The sequence below is a fragment of the Balaenoptera physalus genome (genome assembly GCF_965194825.1).
Source record: "Balaenoptera physalus genome assembly, chromosome: 16".
Taxonomy (NCBI): domain Eukaryota; kingdom Metazoa; phylum Chordata; class Mammalia; order Artiodactyla; family Balaenopteridae; genus Balaenoptera; species Balaenoptera physalus.
The window spans coordinates 4,782,148-4,802,991 of NC_138898.1; the positions used below are offsets into that span (position 1 = coordinate 4,782,148).

Below are 20,844 nucleotides of genomic sequence, written 5' to 3' on the forward strand. Positions count from 1 at the left end.
TCATTAGGAGGGCCAGAGCTCGGTTGCCAGCACCCACTCGTTGCGCTGATGACTTGTAGTTTGGCTCTAAAGCGCTTTACCGGGACCCTCTCACCTGAGCCTTAAGGGGCCCCAGGCGAAGCGAGCAGCTCAAGATGACCAGCCTCTTCCCCCGCTTTGCACGTCTCAAACCCGAGGTCCAGGAACGTGGAGGGACTTGCCCCAGGTCCGACAGCAGGTCGTGGCAGAGCTAGGACTGGGGCTTAGGACCCAGGTCTTCTGATCCCCAGTCCACTCATCTGCCGCTAGGGCACACCTGACCAGACATCTGCTACGGGCCTTGCATCCAGGTCAACCAGGTAGAAACACCTGTGCCTGTTTTGCTCAAGAAGACACATGCAAATGGTCTCTTCAGGAACTAAAACAGAGTAATCCAAGACATCTAAGGAACTGTTTTAGCTTCTCTCTGTCCCATTTCCCACGTCAAGGTCATCAAAGTAATGCTTCAAATGCAATTTTGCCAAGAATGTTAGAGAATTTTCACAACCAGCACCCTCAGAGCATGGAGAAGACACCACCAGCTTATACCCTTTTTCTCCCTAAGAACCTAGGGGAGTCTCACCTAAGGGCCCCCTTGACTGAGCACACCCACTGCGCTGAGGGAGGTGCCGTCCTGTTGTGACTGGCTGCCCTAGGACCTACCGCCCTACCCCATTAAATGACAGCTGCTTTAGAATACAGGTTTTGCTACAAGCCTCTGACTAAACCACACATCCCGTTAAGTTCCCTGAAAACTAACTTTTTCATACACAGGAAAAGCCCGTTGTAGCCCTGACCTTGATAAAGAGCTCCCCGGGACTGACCGTCTCCCTTGGGCCAGAAGCTCAGCTCTGCACTTCAGCTTTATCATTACCTCAAAGGCAGGTAATGTTGTGGAAGTTATTTTGATGGCTGTTTTTCAGACGAAAAAACTGAAGCACAGAAAGGTTAGCTAACCTGCCCAAGGTCACACCGTGGAGGAGTGGACACTCCGACGCAGGTGGTCTGACTGGAAAGCCAGTGCTCATGGGCACCACGAGGGGCTGGCCCTCTGTCCTCTGACAGTGCAAGTCCTGTCCTTCTCCACCAGCACCTCTGCTGCTGGCACTCAGCAGCGTTCTCTTGCCCTTGAACACCACTTGGAACTTCCCAGGTGCTTAAAGCCTCACAATCAACCACCCCCTGCAGCAGAGGAAGGGCACCTACCCTAAGCCCTAGCTTATACAGGAATCTGGGACTCGACAAAGTGAAGGGACCTGCTCAAGGTCACTGTGCTGGGAAGCAGCAAAACTTCCACAAGCAGCCACGTGCCGTCAGCACCCCTTCAGCCACCATGGACACTCCAATTCGAGACGGGGTCACACCCCGCACCCCAGACCCACCATCACATATCTCACAGAACCACGCATGATGAGGAAGAGAAATACAAACATCCCCCTCCGTCTCAGAGATGCATGGGTCCTTTCTCTCCTGGGGACAGAGAAAGTCTATCAATATGTTCAGTCTGAGGACCCCAAATCCAAAGTGTGACCATAAGCAGAGAGAACAAAAGGTTGTTTAAAACACAGGACCACTCTACTTGAAATTTTATTCTTGCAGATGTAAAGGCACAGTTCCATCCTGGCAAAGCAGTCCTTGCTGGTGGCCTGGGACCTGGCACGGAGACAACTCTGCCTCTGGCATCACTGAGCTAGCAGGAGCTCTCCTGTGGACAGGCCTGGAACATCACTACACACCTGGGCTTGACATTTAACCTCAGGGACAAATGACCAGATGAGCAGGTCAAAACCATGGACTCTTATTCTGAAGCTAAATTCCCATTGCGTTTTTTCCACCTGCAAGACTGCAGTAAGGAAGAGGCATGTGATAAGAAAGAAGCCAGTGTACCACATGCACTGTGTCCTCCCCGGACAGGAACTGTCACCTTTTTTTGGAGTTGGTCACAGTCTTCAAACTACTATCAGATTAATATTGATTTTAAAAAATTAAAGTGAATTAGGTTTTAAGGATTTCAGATCTCACCTGGCTGTGACAAAATCACGCTCTAGGATTTTTTAGAATTGGAAAGAAAAGAACTTTGTCCTAGACTACACTTAGATTTTCAGTAGGGCACAGCTCTAGTAGAAAAACTGCCTCATCCTTGAGGCTCTGCTTTCCCAGCTGTGAAGCATGGAGGGCTCTGAGGCTGAACGAGGATTCTCTGTAAAGAGCCCAATGCCCAGCAGATGAGAGCAATCAGAGACACTGCTAATTTTCAGAGAAGTTGGCTCTTTAGCTCCAATGACACTGGATCACACACAGAGAATGGATGGGTCCAGAGACCCTAACACAACCCCACATAAAGAGCCCCAGGAAGACCTGCTGTTCCCTTTCCACTCTTCTCCCCCTTCCTCCAGGAGGTACAAGCCAGAAAGAAGGGCAGGCACGTCCTAAAGCAAACTGACCCTTCCTTTTTCTCTCTCTACCTCGCCCCAAGCTCCCATCCCCAATGCCATCGCAATGTCCCAAGAAAGGAAAATAACTTTTACTAGGGCCTAGTACAGACTAGGCACCAAAGAAGGAATATTTTCCTTAGTTCTCCCATCAGTCCTCACAACAGTCATAAAGATGGCCATGTCTTTATGTTCTAGATGAGAAGACAGGGCTTGGAAAGGCTAAGTGGCCTCCCTCGGGTCCCACGGACAGCGTATTAACTGATGGAACCAGAGCTCCGCACTGGCTTTGCGTCCACAGTCCAACTTCCACACCACAGGTTCTCGAAGCGTTACTCGCAGACCTCGAGACCCACCCCTCAGGTGGTCCATAAAGTCAAAACTGCTCATAATAATGCCAAGACGTTACATATTACATGCCTTTTCCACTGCATTGACATTCGAAGTGACGATCGGCACAAAAGCAACAGTGGGTGAAACTGCTAGTGCCTGAGCGCAGACTTTACTAAATTCCAACCCTTGACAATGCATCTTAGCACTCTGTACAATGAAATGACAAGTACACATCAAGCATTTCTGCTGCCTTGGGAGAAGCACCTGTGCAACTGTTCAGGTTGTGAGCTCAACTGGACGCTTTCTCATGGAACCATTTACTTGAAAGAACAACCGACAGAAAAACTATGGTTATTCACACCTGGGTATATGGCAGATATTTTCCTGAAAAATGAATGAAGTGAGCCTTTCACTTTAAGGAAAACAACTTATAGTTGTTGCCAGTGATAAAAACCAGGCATTCAAACAAAAGTTAGAATACTGGAAAACCTCTCTCTGCCACCAAGAGCTTCACAGTTTCCTAGAGATTTAAGGACTTTTCCAATGAGATCAGTGGGAATAGTAACGAATGTACTTTTTTGATACTGTATAATGAAATGTCAACAGTTGGAAGATCTGTATAACTCAGCTAGCATAATATTACCAAAGCCATCAAGTGCAAGAGAAACCAATTCATTTTAGTGAAACAAAGTTCAAACGGTTCACTGACAGGGTGTCAGATTCTACACTGTACTAAACTTTAAGGAAGTGTCACTTGTCAAGTTTCGGTATAGTATCAAAGAATAATATCTATAATTACCTGAAAAGGCTATTAAAAATACTCTTTCCTTTTCCAATACATATCTGTGGTAAAGGTGGTTTTACTTCATATATATTCACCAAAACAACACATTATAACAGACTGAAATGCAAACGCCAATTGAGAGAATCCAGCCTGTCTTCTATTTGGCCAGAAATCAAGGAGATTTGCAAAACATACTGAATAAAGCCATAATTTTTTTGAAAAGTTATTTTCCACTAAAAATGTTACTGTTTGCATAACTGTATTTATTAAAGTTGTTACTAAAGAATACTTTTTAAATTTCTCAGTTTAATTTGCAATACAATAAATATTGATACAACCCACAAATCAAAAAAAGCTCTTTCGGTCATTTATTTCTAAGAGTGTAAAGGGGCCCTGAGACCAAAAGGTCTGACCACCGTTATTCTACATCAAGCTGTCTCGCAGGCCTCTCGAGGAGGAAAATGCTCTGGTTACTCATTCAAGTGAAGGCACTGGTGGCTTTGTGTAGGCCCCTTCTTGCGAGAATGTGCAGTTTGAAAGAGAAAGCAGCCTCACACAAACCAAGTCTTGAGTCCCGTATGTACCCAGGCCTCGGGCGGAGACAGAAGCACACGCGCACGCGCACGTGTCCCTTACAGGGAGGGGACTGGGGTTCCCTGGGCTCCACTAACCAAACCACCCTGCAACCTCTTGCTCCACCTCTGGAGCAGGGCGCTGTCTGAGACCCCCTGCCACCCTTGGACCTTGCAGGTGGCATCAGCCCAACTCCAGGCCTAGAGCACGCTGCCTGCCGAGTCGCCAGAGTGCAGAGCTAGAAGACCCTCAAGAGGATGTAACTGACATTCAGACCTCCGAGCTCAACAAGAATGTAAGCACACAAAGAAGTGGGTACTGGTGGTAACTAGTCACCTCACAGGAGCACTGGACACAGCAGAGGTGGCAGGTCAAACACCCCTTCCGCAAAGGCGGGGACTCATGAAACGGAAACGCAGATGCCCGAGGCACTGGTGAGGCTGGCAAGGTGAGAGCTTGAAGCTGAGTGGAAGTGGTGGCCGCTGGTGAACTTCAGGAAGCGCGGGGTGTGAGACAGGTGCTCGGCCCCCCCTCTGCAGCAACTCTCCTTCCACCTAGAGCAGCAGGTGGAAAGAAGGCCTTTGCCACCTACCATCACTCCTTCCTTGTGGGCTCCCCAATCAGCGTGCAAGAGGGAGGAGGTCAAGTGGCACCGAGACTTTGTGAAATTTCATACACCCTCGCTGGGCCTCAGCAGCTGCACCCTGCTGAACTAACACAGCCCCCAACTCATGTCCAAAAGTTTGTATTTCTCAGCTACGATCATCTCATGTCGAATTCAATTTGTTATACCCTATTAGCTGGAACTTTACGAGAACATGACAGAATAAATGTTGTTAAACGTTTGTTCTTTCAGCTGCATACATGCAAATTGTGACAGAAATTATGTACTTTTTTCCATGACAGGCTATAAAAGAGTGTCCCATTAACTTAATTTATTTCACTTGAATACCAGAGACACTGATGATAAAACCCTCTTAAATGAACCATCTATCCTACTTTTAAAATGTATTGCTGATACTACACTAAAAAGAAGCCTGTTACCAGGAGACGGCCTGGAGACCAGGTCACCACTCACCAGCATTAACGCTTTGTGATACAATGTCTGCTATACTGCAGACTGCGAAAGTGGGATCCTGTTAGGAAAGGGCCTTCATGGTCATAAAACACTGGATCAATAAGATCAGACTTTCTTCAGAAGAAATGCATAATATATGCTGCTTACCACACACACACACACACACACACACACGCACGCACACACACACACACACACACACACACACCCCTCGGAGAAATGACTTGATTAAATGCGGCATAAAAGCTTATGAGAACCCGAGCAAGTCACAGATCATTTTCATCTGCAGCATAATGGCAACAGAGCAAATGAATAAAAATCTAACAAGCACCTCGACACACGCTTTATTATTTTTTTAATCTCAGAATTTTATCTTTAAAATGTCCCTCTCCTTGCTCACATGACCGCGATCTCAGCTCAGCCCCACTCCCCAACATCCAAGTTTCTCCAGCTAGATGTCCCCGCCTCCTCCCGGTCTCTCTCAGACAAGCTGCCCTGCATAGCCCTGTAACGCTACAAATTTAATCTCCCCCTAAACACCCTACTCACCATCACGATATTCCTCCCACCAAAAACCCGCTACAAAAAAGCCTATTTCCCAAGTGAAAAACAATCAATTCAAGTCCACAGCCTGGTTCTCTCAGTTTACTGATATGATCCAACAATAGGCTTCCCTGCTGGTCCAACAGGTGTGCACATGGTGCTGGCCACACCCCCGCACGCAGGTATTCTCCTGTCGTTACCCAAGTCTCCTCTTGTCATGTTGGGCCTAGGAGGCTGGCACATCCCTCTCGGTCCCCCTGCCCTACTCACATCTCAGTATGTCACACCTCCCTGGCTTCCTCTGACTCTGAACCTGCCACTAGTCTGACTCTGTCATGAGGGGGTCTCCAGCTTCAGCGTGCATCAGACCCACCTGGAGTGCTTGTTAAAACACAGGTGGCAGGGTCCCACCTCCAGTTTCTGATTCAACAGGTGGGGCTGAGAACACGTATTTCTAACCTGTTCCCAGCTGCTGCGGCTGGGCCAGGCGCCCTACCTGGAGAACACGTGCTGCACGCCGCCTCCTCACGCCGCAGCTCCTACTGGAATGCTATTTCACTCCCTCATTCTTCCTGGGGATCATATTCTATCAGCGGACACTACTGATAAGAGCTCTCCCCACGTGTTCGCCTTTTCTACCCAGTTAAGCTGAGACCAGGACTTCATGCTTTGCTACCTCACATTCTGGGAACTAACCTGCAGCTTTCCACTGGTTGAAGAGTATGCCCCTTCTTCCCTTCCAACATTCAAAGCCCTCCAGAATCACGCTCCCTCCAGAAATCTCCCTGGGTAGCACAGAGAGAGGAAACCCTCTTTAATCCTCAACCAGCTGTCTTCTCTTCCGCCCCACTTCCCAGAGCCACTCACTCTTCATCTCGTGGTTTAAGACAGTGGTTTCCAATCCTCTCATCACCACTGCGCTCTCTCACTCTCTGTCTTTGCTTTCATGCCTCTGTCAGAAGACTGTTCTCTACTAAACTGCATTTACAATGCCACTGCTCCACTTTTCTGAAACTAATCAGAGAGAAACCAGAACTCTGCCATCAGCTTATGATAACCAGTATTCCACAGTGAGGTGACAGAATTCTAGCCTAAAGCAAAGCGGACATGTTAGTTAGACTGGGTGCCCTTATCATGAGTAAATTTATTATTTCCTTTAGGATGCTCAAAATGTTGAAAACATGACTACTTTCCTGGACCTCTGCCTATTCAGGGACCCATGGATGGAACTAAGAGTCTAGAGGGTAAATAATTAATTGTATCTATTTATAAGTTAGTTGACATTGAATTGTCTTTGTGTTCTCTACAGGATTTTCCAGTTCAGTATAGTCCATCTTAGATAACAAACTCCTCAGAGTCTCATTAATTTATTTGTGCAGAGTTTACAGTACAAATGTACCCCAGTATCACTGGAAAATGAGGTGTGCCATATACAAGCACTGGCCAAAGAACATGGCTGACTCACTCTTTTTTGTAAATATCTTTTAAAATGCACATCTTTTTTCAAAGCTCCAACACACTTTCCTATCTCCATTAACACTTTATACTGGAATACCACCTATCTCCATTAACACTTTATACTGGAATACCACACAGCCTTTCCTGAGTACTCTCGTGATTATCAACATCCATTACACGCTACCTTAATATGACCCACAAGCAAGGTCTCTTGGGACTGATCCACTGCACAGGGAGAATGGTCTGCCCTGAGGCTTAGGCAATTCCAGATCCCTACTGTTCTCTCTCCCGTCCTTGTTCTTTGAGGTGTTCCTGTCCAGGCCTTCACCGTGGCCACCGCTCGCAGCCCTTGCCCTTCACTCTGGCCTGTGATGGGCTGGACATCAGAACAGGGTTAACAGAAAGTCTAAGGTAAGAGTAAACAGGAGAGTCAAGACTAGGGAGCCTAAGTGTATAAATGTGCAAGGTGCCGTAACCAGGGAAAGGAACGTGACTTCTGGCTGCTCCGAAGTCACGCTTGGTTTTTGCTCCTCAGCCACGCTGCAGGAGCTGAAGCTACCTTCAGCTGAGTGAGGGGTACTGAATGTTCTTGGATAAGTCCTCTTGCTCATGATCTTTGAAAAATGTAAAGAATAAGGAAATTGTGTTACACTCATAAAAAGTGAAACATAGGGTTCTCCTTAAGAAACTTAAATATTACAGTAAACTTTAAAAAAAATCTTTAAAAGCACGATTAAGCTTAATTACTGTTGGGAATTTCCCCCTTTTTTGTAAAACCAGACTCTCATCTGGTGAAAAAGATTAAAGACATCTTTCAAGTATGAATATGAGTTGTTCTTATCTGAGAGTCATAAAGCTGGTTCATGAAAACCACTTATAAAAAGGTTCTGTTTATCAGAGACTTCCAAAGCAAACGATCAAACAAAGAAGAATGTGGCTGTTAAGATGCCCAAACCTCCAAATTTAGCTCCCACTATCAGCACTTGGCGGATGAATCCCCGACCTCCTTCTCTAAGGGCGGTGCACTTATACTCGGACGCTAATCACCTAAAAGCTGCAACCCAAGGCTGGCTGGTCCAGGGCAAGCAAGCAGCTCCTTTAAACTCAGTCAGCAAAATTTTAAAAGGATTAATTATCAACTGCAGTACTACCCAATTACATTAATTGACCAATGTTTCCATCCAAGAAGAGTTGCTGATATTCATTCTCTGTCCTCGGGATTTTACTGGAAGAACTTTATGCTTTAAATGTGATTGAAATAAGTGCTGAAAAGGGCTATATGTCAGGAATAAACACTGCTCCTTAATTCTTTGAATTTTCATTTAAAACACAGATTCAGACACTAGAAGATTTGTGTCGTTAATCCATTTTCAATTCCCAGGGTACACTTAGTAAAGTGTATCTGTACCTAAATACTGGTATCTTTAATGACTCTTTCCAATGCCCCCCCCCAAACAGATATTTTGCATTTCTAATTTCCTTGGTACAAAGGCAACCAATATGCATAACTGAACTGCAAATGGAAGCGTGCTTGCTACTTTAGTGAAATTAGAATTCAGTGAAGGTTATAAAAATATTAAACTTAATATCATATTACAGGAAGCGTAAGTATTTTTGATAGGCCCATAATTTTACCACTTCACCTGCTGTATCCGCTGGCAAACATGGTTTGGAATATTAATGGAAAACTCCCTCATTATTAAACTGCAGTATTAAAAAAAAAAATCCACAACCACTATAATAGCTTACCACAAAGACATTTTCAGAAATTATCTACCTTCAAAATATTTTCCCACCAGACAGTTCAGAAAACAGATTTAATTTTGTAAAGCTAAAACAAACGGAGAGACCCCCCCACTGCTTCAAACAATTCATTAATTCAAAAAGTTCTATTTTCCTTGCATCTAAAATCTCTAGAGGAAAAAATCCAATCTCCTCTTCTCCAATCTCCATTTAAGTGTGCCTATTTTGCTGAGGTCCAGATTTGAATAATTCAAAACCGTCTCTAGCAGATGGTGTGTATCAAGGGGCAAGGGGCCAAAACCATGGCATTCTGGGCCAATTAATGCAAACACAAAGCAGCCAGCACCCTCCCACCTACTGCCTGCCTCATCCAATAGGCACAGATCCCAGAAGGGGCTGTCAGAAAGAGATGCAAGGAGCACCTACCTAAAGGACAAAGAAAAGGAGTCAACCAGAGACCCGAGTGACCGGATCCCAAGACACCCCTTTGCGAAGTCCACATGTTTTCACCCACCGACACAAGAAGTTTAGGTTATACCTGTTTCCAACTGTAACTTTACCACCTGAGTTTACAAAAGAGTTGTTGTTGTTGTTTTTTAGGACCCAATGAGTGATGTGCCGTCTTCTGAAGAAAATACATGACAGGCCAGCGTCCGGACTTCTGAGGCGTAATGTAAGGTCCTGTGAATATCAGATTACGCTGACAGCTGAGAAGACTTTCACAGGGTGTGTCTGAAAGACATCTGACAGCTAGAAAGTCTCAATCCCTCATCAAAACCCTGATTTGTGTGCCTTCAAACCTCAGTCTCTCTTGCCAGCTCCATGGGTACATACCATCCTCCTCCTCCTCCTCTTTCCCTTCCTCCTTGCCCCCCTCTCTCAAAGAATGATTTATAACCTTTCCTATCAGCTGGCACATCCCAAGGGTTTTCAGAAATGGGAAAAAAATAATGTACTAGTCATGTCCTTTTCAGGTATGCTGTGACATTCTGTGTGGTAGGCAGGGCAATGCTGGTAGTAGTTTCAGTTGATTTGATGACCTCCTTTTTACAGATTGTATTTGAAAATTTACTAGTGACTTTTCACTATAAAACAAATGCATATTATAGAAAGAAGAAAAACAAAAATTCCTTCTTAAATTAGAATTAGAAAAATTTCATAAGTTAGTAAAATGTATAGAATTGATTTATTTCTAAAAAGGCAATTCAAATATGTACGGTCCACCTTCAACAGAAACTAGCCAGTTTTTGTCAAAGCTAGTGGAAGAAAAATGCAATCCCACTCTTGTACCACACTTCCCGTTAAAATTCTTCAGCACTGGTAAAAACTCTGTGAGGCGGATACCATTCTCTCCACCTTACAAATGAGAAAACTAGAACCTAGAGTGGTTAGAGTATTGGCAAAGATCAGCCGACAGGTGAAACAGCAGGGTTGGGCTTCCTGTTCAGGTTTCCGAACCCCAGATCTAATGATCTGAGTAGAGTGGGTGCAACCAAGCTCGGCCACTCTCGCAGGCGGGAGAAGGGAAGGCTGGCCTCTGAGCCCTCTGCACTGCGCGTCTGCTGGGCTCCTCCTTCCCCTGAGGACAGTCTCTCTCTCACCCGCAGGAACCCGGGAACTCCACGTCCTCACCTAGATGCCATCACGTGGCTGCATTTTAACAGGACCCTTGGAAAAGTGCAGTGCTTTTACCCCAAGACATGAGTGTCTAATGATACAGTGGCCCCTGAGCACGGAAAACGACAGCCAGTGGAGGCTGGCCTCCTCTGCCGACTGATGAGGCTGTCCCGAAAACGCAGTACAACCCGGCTCTACCCAGATGCGCCCCAAGCACTGAGACCCGTACACAGCAAATAAAAACAAAGGAGCCCTTTCTCACGCGTAAACATAATCTTGTCTCGTTAGGAGGAAGGCCTGCAGACACATGGACATTTTGTTATTCAGTGGCTTCTTTCCCCAAGTACGTGACATTTTGAGCGCCAAGGTATTTTGTTCTACATTCATTTGTAAGTGGGGCCATCCCCTAACACTGCTGAGGCAGTTTAGTGTCACCAAAGAGCCACTGGATCAGGACAGACACCTGGCTTCAAATACTAGCTCGGCCACTCATCACCCATGTGCCTGTAGGTGTTCACGCCCACTCTCTGAACCTTACCTTCTTATCTGCAAAAGGAAGGCCACAACCACAAAATCTTGGTTTTCCTTAAGGAGGCAAACATAAATCGAAACAAATGCCCAGGGTTAGTTATTACTTAAAAAAAAACATTCCTCTGATGGGGGAGGGGTGAATCTTTCTGAAAGAGATACACATATACTCACACACGTTTATACTTCATATTGGAAAGCACACCTACACTGTACAACTGCCTGTTGAGACTATTCAGAAAACAATGTTGCTGCCCCATGTTTACTGTGAAAACTTCTAAGTCTCATCTACTGACAACCTTACTCAAATTTGACATGGGCAAGGAAATCAAGAGGTAAAAAAGAAGTCAATTTTAAAAAGGGAATAAAAGATATCAGCTGCCCTTGATTTCAGCGGAAAAACTGAAACCATATGGATCCAAGGAACACCGAAATGCCAACATCCTGGGCCCCTTCCTTTACCAGCATGCTGCAGTTCAGAGAGTCTGGGCATCAGAGCCAAACAGGATGGTCCACATCTTGGCTCTATCACTGGCCAGCTTTGTGAGCCTGTGGCCACCGGCCTCCTTCTTAGTACAATGGGGTAACAGTGCATTCTGCACAGGGCAGATAACAGAAATTACATGAGACAACATGTGTGCAGGCCCAGCACAGAAGAGACCCTCAGTAAATGCTGGCTGCCACCCTCCTGATTTCTCCTGGATAATAACCCGATGCGAGAGTCCAAATCAGGTCTTGCAGCCTCAGAGACAAACACACAAGGGGACAGCTGGTGTGGGCGCACCATAATGAGAGAGACCAATGGATGCAGGGAACAAGAGTTTGCAGAAATGATCAGATAATGAAACACCTTATATCTTTCCAAAGAGGTGAGTCATTTTCTTTTAGGTGTCAAATGAATAGCCAAATGTATCACAATCAAAATCTGTCATGAAAAAAGCCAGCCAGGTACCCATTTCAAATGAGTAGTAGCTTCTAATGATGCAGAACCTTCTGTGACAGTCTCCTGATACTTAAAGGATTAACACACACTCCCCCACAGCTCCTCCACAAATACAAAAAGCACTGTTGGATCCAGAAGTTCTAATGAGCTAAAAGTTTATTCCATTTCTAAAATACATTTAAACTCAAACCCATCACTTACATCTCCTTAATTCTGAAATCCAATTCTCAATTTGGGCACTCTACCAGCATCTTTTCAAAATCTGGACTTTGGAAAATATATGCCCTCTCAGACAGAAGGGGAAAAAACCCATCAGACATGCACAAAACTTGCACCCTTGAATATATTCCAATTTCCTCAGCCTTCATCTCCCTTACCCTTTCACAATCAGTAAAGTGCAGTTACCAATCACTGGAAATGACATGAGCTTAATGTCAGAAATCATTTAGCTTAAATAAGAAAATAACTCCATTTAGCTTTCTCCCACAAAGTAAAATTAAGTTTGTTTAGCCCTTTTTTATTTACTGCCAAAGGGCAGATTTAATTTCAAGGGAGTGAAAACCAAACTTATTCTGAAGCAAAGTCTGAAGTTACCATTTTAATTTTGCTCTATTGAGGCACGAAGGCCGTAAGCATTAAACTAAAGAGACTTTAATTATGGAAGAACAACAGGTGAGTGGGACCCACAGAGCTTTTTAATCAGAGGGCAGGGGCTTGTGGGGGAGAAAACGACCATATTATTTTGCTATACTGCACATACAAGCTTTAAGAGATCCCACTACTTCTAGGGGGCCTTTTCAGCCCACCCTGTTGGCCCCTTCATTCTCAGAACTTACCAGATACGTTAATAGAGGCCCCTGCATCAATGATCCCACTGTTGGGCCTCACGCAGTACCTACGTGGTGCCGTGGTCTTCACTTTAAAACACACATTTCGGTCTGTCGGGTTGCCAAGCTTTAGGTTGGTGGTGACAACGTCGGTGAAGGGACCTGTGGAATGAGACAAGAGACTGATTGGGGAATCTCAGGAGGATCGTTTAGAAGAAAGACTGATTTATGGTCTGGGGTCGGGAGGGATGTGGAATATGGTTAATCCAAAACCATCTCATTATGATGGATAGGAGAGACCGGCTGAGGCTGACGCACTGACAGTAAGAGCTAACATTCACCAGGTTCTCGCCACGCCACCAGGCACCTGGCCTAGTGCGTGTTCTAGCATACAGTATCTCCGTGACACCTCCCAACTTCATGATTACTGCCAGAGGAGAAAACTGAGGCTCGGGAGGACACACTACTTATCTAAAGTTTTCATGCTAGTTAGTGGTAGTTCGGATCTGTAACCAGGCAGCCTGAATCCAAGGCCAGTTCTTAACCTATGCTGAACACTGATTTCCGCAATAACAAGATGAAATCTAACAGGGAGAATGTAAAGGACTAGACCTGGGTCCAAAATGATTATCAAAGGCAGAGTGTGCCAATAGTGGTAGAGATGCAAGAAACACGTTGAGGTGTTAATGGTCTATCCACACAAACTGCCCCCACAGCAATACAGTGTCGCTGCGGAAAAGCTAACATCATCTTCGGTTACAGCAAGTTCAGCGTCCTGCTGGGCAGCCCACACCTGAAACATCACGTTCAGTTTTAACTACCCAGGGTACCAGGAAGATTGAAACAAAGTGCCCTGAGGGTATTTTTTATGATTATTATTTATTCATTTTCTACTTTATTAGATTTTTTAATTAAAAAAGTAAAACATGCTTCTTAAAACAAGCCAAATAATAAAGGATGTATAAAGAGGAAGTTAATAAGCTTTCCCTTGTCCCCTGAGGTAACTAATATTCACAATATGGGAGATCTTTCCACATCACGTATGCTTACACAAGCAGTACACACATACATGAGTGAGGAGGGGGATTAACAAAAATGGGATCATACCATTTACATTACTCTGAAACTTCTCCAACACCTGACCACTAGGGTTTATCAAGAAGTCTGGGGGCGGCGGGGGTGAACTACAAGGTCTCTTAGGTCCTCTTCAACCCCTTTTCAAATTCACATCTTTTCACTATGTAAATCAATGATGTCTTTGTGTTTCCTCCAGGCAAGCTCTTTACCCCATCTCTACATTCACAAGGAAGTAAGAGGTGGGGTAGGGAAGTGTGTGTGCGCCTGTGTTCACAAACTAAGGCACACACGAAGTTGGTTCATGTGCTCCCTAAGAAGATCCACAACCAAGACGTTTAAATCTGCGCCTTGAAAATTTTTCAATGAGACTCTAAGCTCCTGAGGACAAGAATGATACCTTACCAGTTTCTATGTCTCCAGCACTGTGCCTGGCATGCGGTAAAGGGGTGTGTGTGGAGAGAGGGGGTGGGGAGAGAGACAAGAGACAGAGACAGAGAGAGAGAGACTGACTGAGAGTCACTCACCAAGGAGGAAAGTACCTCGTGGATTACCACTGGCAAAATTAAAATCTCAGGCTGCTTTCTCGCCTCTGGAGGTGCTCTGGGCATGAAAAATCAATCTGATATGGGCTTAACAAATATAAATTAAGAAATCAATAACGGTGAAAAGAAAGAAAGGAAAAGGGACTCAATTCCAATAAAATAAACTACAGCCAGTTCTGCTAGAAAGCTTATTTTGAAAACGTGAATCTGTTTCAATGTGATTGATGTGCATATTATGGGGACAATCTGAGCATAAAATGAATTTCACATTTGCTTATGTGTGATTTTGTCTGCAAGAAACGCTAAGTGATCACAGAAAACTGCACCCAGCTGCACCGAGTGGCACAGAAATACACAAAATACACAACTACACACACCTCAATCACCCACCAGCACCTCCGTTCACCGTGTGGGACAGGGGCCACACCCATCCTCACCTGGTGTCACCTTCCCTGTGATTTCAGGTAACCCTCCTTCCTCCATTTCAGTACCTCACAAACTGCAACTCTTCCAACGCCCACTTCCACAGGCAAACTTCAGGTCTTTTTCAAGGTAAAGTGCCATATTTATTATAGTATGTATATATTTCCGAGCCATTTAATGTGTGCAAAACTGTGCTTCTGCTTGTATTAGGTTCCTATCTTTGTGTGTGCATGACCAACAAAGTTTTTGAGTGTTATGCACCTAATCTCATTTCCTCCTCTTAAGTCCTATGGTTTTTACTGTGCTATTTTGTATAGGATGGTGATTTTTAGGAACGTATATGCTGCATTACAGCAGGACTGATTATACTACTAGATTATCTATTGTTTTGTAGTTTCTTATACTAAAAGCTATTCCCATTCTTTGAGCAATGACACCTTCGAGAATGAAATGCCTAGGGAATTCCCCGGTGGTCCAGCGGTTAGGACCCCACACTTCCACTGGCAAGGGTTCAATCCCAGGTTGGGGAACTAAGAACCCACAAGCCACGTGGCAGAGCCCCCCCCCCAAAAAAAAAAAGAATGAAATGCCTAGACAGAATTTCTCCATTTGCTTACCTTTCCAATAAGCCCTGCCTTTGGCCCCGTGGCAGTCAAGCTGGACGCCACAAGAGGGAGGCACTTTGTAGGTCCAACTGTGGCCAGGCATGGGGAAAGGCAAGGCCTCTGCTATCTCATCCCGCCTACTGACTCCATCACACATAACCCTCTTTTGAAATGCTAAGTCATCTCCTTACTGAGAACTAAAAGCTTACGCAGGAGGGTGGGTACGCTGTGGCCCAAGAGGATTTTCAGCCACAGTGATGGACAGCCAGGTGCTGACCACGCTCCATCCTTGTATCAAATTTTTGGCCTCCAGGGAGAAAAAAGACACTTGGTGCTGAGGCAGTCTTTTCGGGATTATGGAGGCAGCAGCTCTCCATGACTCTACCCTTTTCCACTCTCCAACACATGCAGTCTGGCTCAGAATGAAGATGGAGAAAGTCTGATCTCCCATTAAGTCTCTTTGCTTGAAGTGGGTATCACTTCAGCAATGGTAAAAGAAAAAAAGAACAACTAAACACAACTCCAGTTTTCTGGAGTCAAAGAAAGCAATTAAACAAACACACAAACACAAGCTCAGACAGACCTACATGGGCACAATCACGATGTACATATATTCCTTGGCCCTCACGTAAAAGGTGCCAATCACAAGGACTTACATGCCAATCATATAGGCAGAGCTCCAGCTCAAATGACCCCACAATGCTGGGGGGGAAAGGAGAATAAAACAGACAAAAACTGTGAGACACCTGAAAAGGGGTGTGCTTTCAAATATAAGGCCTACGGGGGAAAACAGCACTCTCACTGACAATCTGAAGGTGCTTCATAAACTAACAGGCCTTAAAGCTTTCCAGATATAAGCTTAAAGTTATTTGTTTCAACAAAATTCTGCCTCAAGAACATGGAAACATCGTCAGATCAGAATGCCAAGAATTCATAAGGGCCCACAAACACATCCAAAAAAATAGAGGATTTTCTAAGGTGGTTTGAAGTATACTAAGCAGAAAATAGGGATGTTGGCAAGATTTCACTGTGATGAAATTAAGAGTACTTACTTGTTTCCAGCCCAGTTTCTCCTGTCTCTTCCTCCTCACCCTGCCTCATCAGAGGGGGGAGTTTAAGTGTGTTTATCCTTTACAATGACCTTTTCTTCTAGGTATTCCACAAAAATAAAGCAAATTTAACTGTAAACACTAATCTGCTTTTGGAAATTCCACCAGTTAACCCATTACATAGCAATCTAAATAATATTTCAGCCTATAAGATTCTCCTAAAAAGTAGTCTAATTTATTGAAAGACAAACGATATTTGTGTAATAAGCAGAATAAAATAAATATCCCAGATCTCTCCCTCAACACTCAATCCTGAGCCATTAAGTGTTAGAGACTTCTTGGGCTTAAGTAGGTTTTCTTTTTTAAAATCTGGAGGAAACTATACTAAAAATATATGCAAGTGAACAACATCATTGATAAAATAGCAAAGTCTCATGTGTAAAAATCACGACATTTTGTAAAAACAGGCCAACCCTTCTCTCCTCACCCTGGGCAATTTACTCTAAGAATGTTATTGAAAACAAATTCTATTCGATTTGAGTAATTATAGGAAATAAACCATGTTAGTGTTCTCCTTTCCCCTGTATTAATGAATTACAATACACAAAAACCTCAATAAAAATGATGTAATAAGGGCTTATGAGAATCATTCATATTTTTACTAGTCATTTTCATTTCATAAAACTGCCATTTCCATTAAAGCATTATGTAAAAAATGGGATTTTACTATACCAACATGCATATTTATCACCAATGAACTTAAACATTGCTTATACAGTACAGAGTCAATTTACAAATGAAATCTTCAAAAATTAGACTTTTTTCTTTTAAAAGATAAAAAAATGATTTGGGATCTCTAGTACTGCAGCACCTCCTTTTAACCATTTTTCTTCTAATCTTCTAGTCCTTATTTCAGATAGTTATACAGATATTTAAGAATTAACATCTAACGTGAAAAAGGAGATCCAAAAAAATGAAGCAACATGAATTTGGGAGAAATTAGGAATATTCCTTAAAAATTTAATTTTTCTTCTTTTTAACAATTTGAATAATGTTTTTCATACCCTATATTATGCATATTCATCTGTGAAAATTCTTGTGAGTTTGATAGATGCTCATGAATAGCATTAACTAACGTGAATATGAATTCCGTGACATGCTCTAAAACATACTAAGATAAAACTAAGCACAGTATAAACTATTTCCTCCACCCAGGTTTGGCTTATTGTCATTTTAAAGTGTGTATTTTAAGACAGTAAGAAGATCTAGAATTGGCCTTAGAAAGTAAATAATACAATGTCAGCAGAAATATGCATAGCATTAAAAGTAAAAGCAGGAACAGTTAATTTTTCAGTCTTACTTACAAAAATGGAGTCTCAGAATTATAAAGCGCTGGTTTTAAAGGTCAAGGAAAGAAGGTCATAATCCAGCAAACGAGATTCTCAACAGTAAGACCTCAGGTTGCAGGTATGGACAATTTCATCAAAAATGGCTAGATAAACTTATCAGTCAAGAAACACAAGAGCATTCTGTGGAAAAAGTATTCCATTAAATTTTTAAACATTTTAGCAATCTATGCACGGTTCAAGAGTACTTCCTTCTTGTAATCGTTCATTCCAAGATCCATGGAAGAAGACTATAACAAAACTCTTCCTTTCAGAAAATGCAAATAACCATTTTCACAAAAGACTAACTTAAGCATTCAGGTCCCAATGACTGTAAAAGATGACAGTGAAACTCCAAGTGAACTCAAAACTCAATCTTGACCTTACTTCTCTGTGTAACCTTAAGCATATCGTATCACCCCACCTGTAAAGCGCAGGGCAGAATTTAAGGGGTATTATTTTTACTTTGCAATTCAACTAGAAAACAAAGATAGATACACACACACACACATGAAACTATAAAACTCCTAGATGATAACATAAGAAAATCCAGATAAGCTTGGGTTTGGCAATGACTTTTCAGATACAATATGGAAGGCACAAACCATGAAAGAAATAATCGATAAGCTAGACTTCATTAAAATTAAAAATGTTTGTTCTGCAATGGGTACTGTTAAGGAGAATGAGAAGCCAAGTAAGTCACAGACTGGGAGAAAATATGTGCAAAATATTAAAAGTATTTAATAAAGGACTGTCACCCAAAATACATAAAGAACTCTTAAAACTCAACAATAAGAAAATGAACAACCGAACTTAAAAAAAAATGGGCAAAAGATCTGAACAGACACCTCAGTAAAGAAGATATACAGATGGAAAAAATATACAAGCGAAAAGATGTTCAACATATGTCATTAGGAAATTGCAAATTAAAACAACAAATGAGATACCAATACACACGTATTAAAATGGCCAAAATTTAAAACACTGACAGTATAAAAGGCTGGCAAGGATGTGGAGCAACAGTTCTCATTCCTCACTGCTGCGAATTCAAAATGGTATGGAACTTTGGCGGACAGTGTGGCTGTTTCTTAACAAACCCAACATACTCTCTTGCCACACAATCCAGCAATCACACTCCCTGGTATTTACCCAAAGGAGCTGGAAACTCACGTCCACACAAAAATGTGCACACAGATGTTTATAGCAACTTTATTCATACTGCCAAAACTTGAAAGCAACCAAGATGTCCTTTAGTAGGTAAATAAACTGTGGTAAATATAGACAATGGAGTATCATTCCACACTAAGATGAGCTATCACACCATGAAAATTCAGACACAGACGAATCTTAAACGCATATTACTAAGTTAAAGAAGCCAATCTAAAAAGTCTATAACCTGTATAATTCCAACTATATAACATTAAGAAAAAGGCAAAACTATGAAGAGAGTGGTTGCCAGGGGTTACGAGGGAAGGGAGGGATAAAGAGACTGAGTACAGAGGATTATTAGGGCAGTTAAACTATTCTGTATGATACTATAATGGTGGATACATGTTATTATACATTTATCAAAACCCACAGGATGTACTATACCAAGACTGAACCCTGATGCAGACTACAGACTGGGTGACAATGACGTGTCAATGCAGCTTTATCAATTGTAACGCACGTACTACTCTAGTGCTGGACGTTCGTTGACAGTGGAGGAGACTGTGCATTTGTGCGGCCGGGGCAACTCTCTGTACTTTCTGCTCAATTTTGCTGTGAACCTAAAACCGCTCTAAAAAAAATAAAGCTTTTTCTTTTCCCCCAAAAAAAGAAGGAAAAAAAAAAGTATTTGGTCTTTATATTAATTCACTTTTGGTGGCACCCCCGAAGTTTCAGATAGTAAATATTACTGATTTTAATATACTGTGTATGTATAATTGAATAAATAAATAAATGAATAAAGATGCTTTGTTTTGCTTTTCTTCCATTTTCTGGAGTTCATGAAATTCTGGTGTTGCAAGTACATATCCTTCCTTTGTAATATGTGTCCTGATGTAGCCACAATACTTTGGAACTCAAACTATGTGTTACCAAGCAAGTTATGTGCCAATTTGATATATAATCTATCAGCTCTCAGCTTTCCAGGTATAAATTTAAAGTTATTAGCTCCATAACAGTTTTTTCCACTCTGCATAAAAAGAGCTATATTATTTTATACTCTTTTATAAACACAATTTAGGTACAAGATCTCTCTTTTCTTCAACACTTCCAAAAAACAAGTTACCGTATTTCATTTCAACTCTGAAAAGATTACCTTCTGGGAAGGTAATAATCTGTCTCCAGAATCCCAGGACTGATGATGGATTTTGTTAAGACAATGAAATTATGCTTGAGGTTTCAATACAATAGACTCTGATACACAGAGTCTATTGTAAAAGTATATTAAGATGGGAGAAATGGACACTGTAAAGTGAAAATCTGTTGGATATCTTTACAGACGTCTTTAAAATTTATCCTTTGACAGTCTATTTTCATTAAAGGTATCCTATTGCTTCCTACTTTCCCTAACCATCTGCAATGCACCAATCCTCACATTATTTTTGTTTATGTAAGGCTTCCACTTTCAGAATGTAAACTCCAAAAACACAGAGACTTTCCTGTCCCTCGTGCTCACCACTGATCATCAGTTTCCAGAACACTTCCAGACACAGCGCACATGCGCAATAACTATGCTGAACAAATGGGTAAAACGGCCATGCCACACTCCTACCTACTCTCAACAATGCTTCCGGTCTTCCCGCGCCCTCCCTCCTGGATGCACTGCCGGCTCCGGGTGAACGCGCGCCGAGCTGGCTACGGCTACCTCCGCAGCATCATCCCCCTTTCCGCCTTCTACAT

General features: G+C 42.9%; 1 protein-coding gene and 1 long non-coding RNA gene across 2 annotated transcripts in view; both read right to left on the reverse strand.

Annotated features, from left to right (window-relative positions):
- Positions 1-20,844, reverse strand: part of VAPB (VAMP associated protein B and C) — a 55,383-nt gene that overhangs the window by 15,333 nt on the left and 19,206 nt on the right. Inside the window, exon 2 of the mRNA XM_082428346.1 lies at positions 12,887-13,039. Within this exon, the coding sequence (XP_082284472.1) occupies positions 12,887-13,039 (153 nt within the window). The remainder of the gene's footprint in view (positions 1-12,886; positions 13,040-20,844) is intronic.
- On the reverse strand, positions 12-12,878 carry LOC309644563. Its single transcript, XR_014254489.1, has 3 exons — positions 7,320-12,878; positions 5,407-7,285; positions 12-5,360 (listed from the first exon to the last, which is right to left on the reverse strand). It is a non-coding gene; the product is annotated as an uncharacterized lncRNA (long non-coding RNA).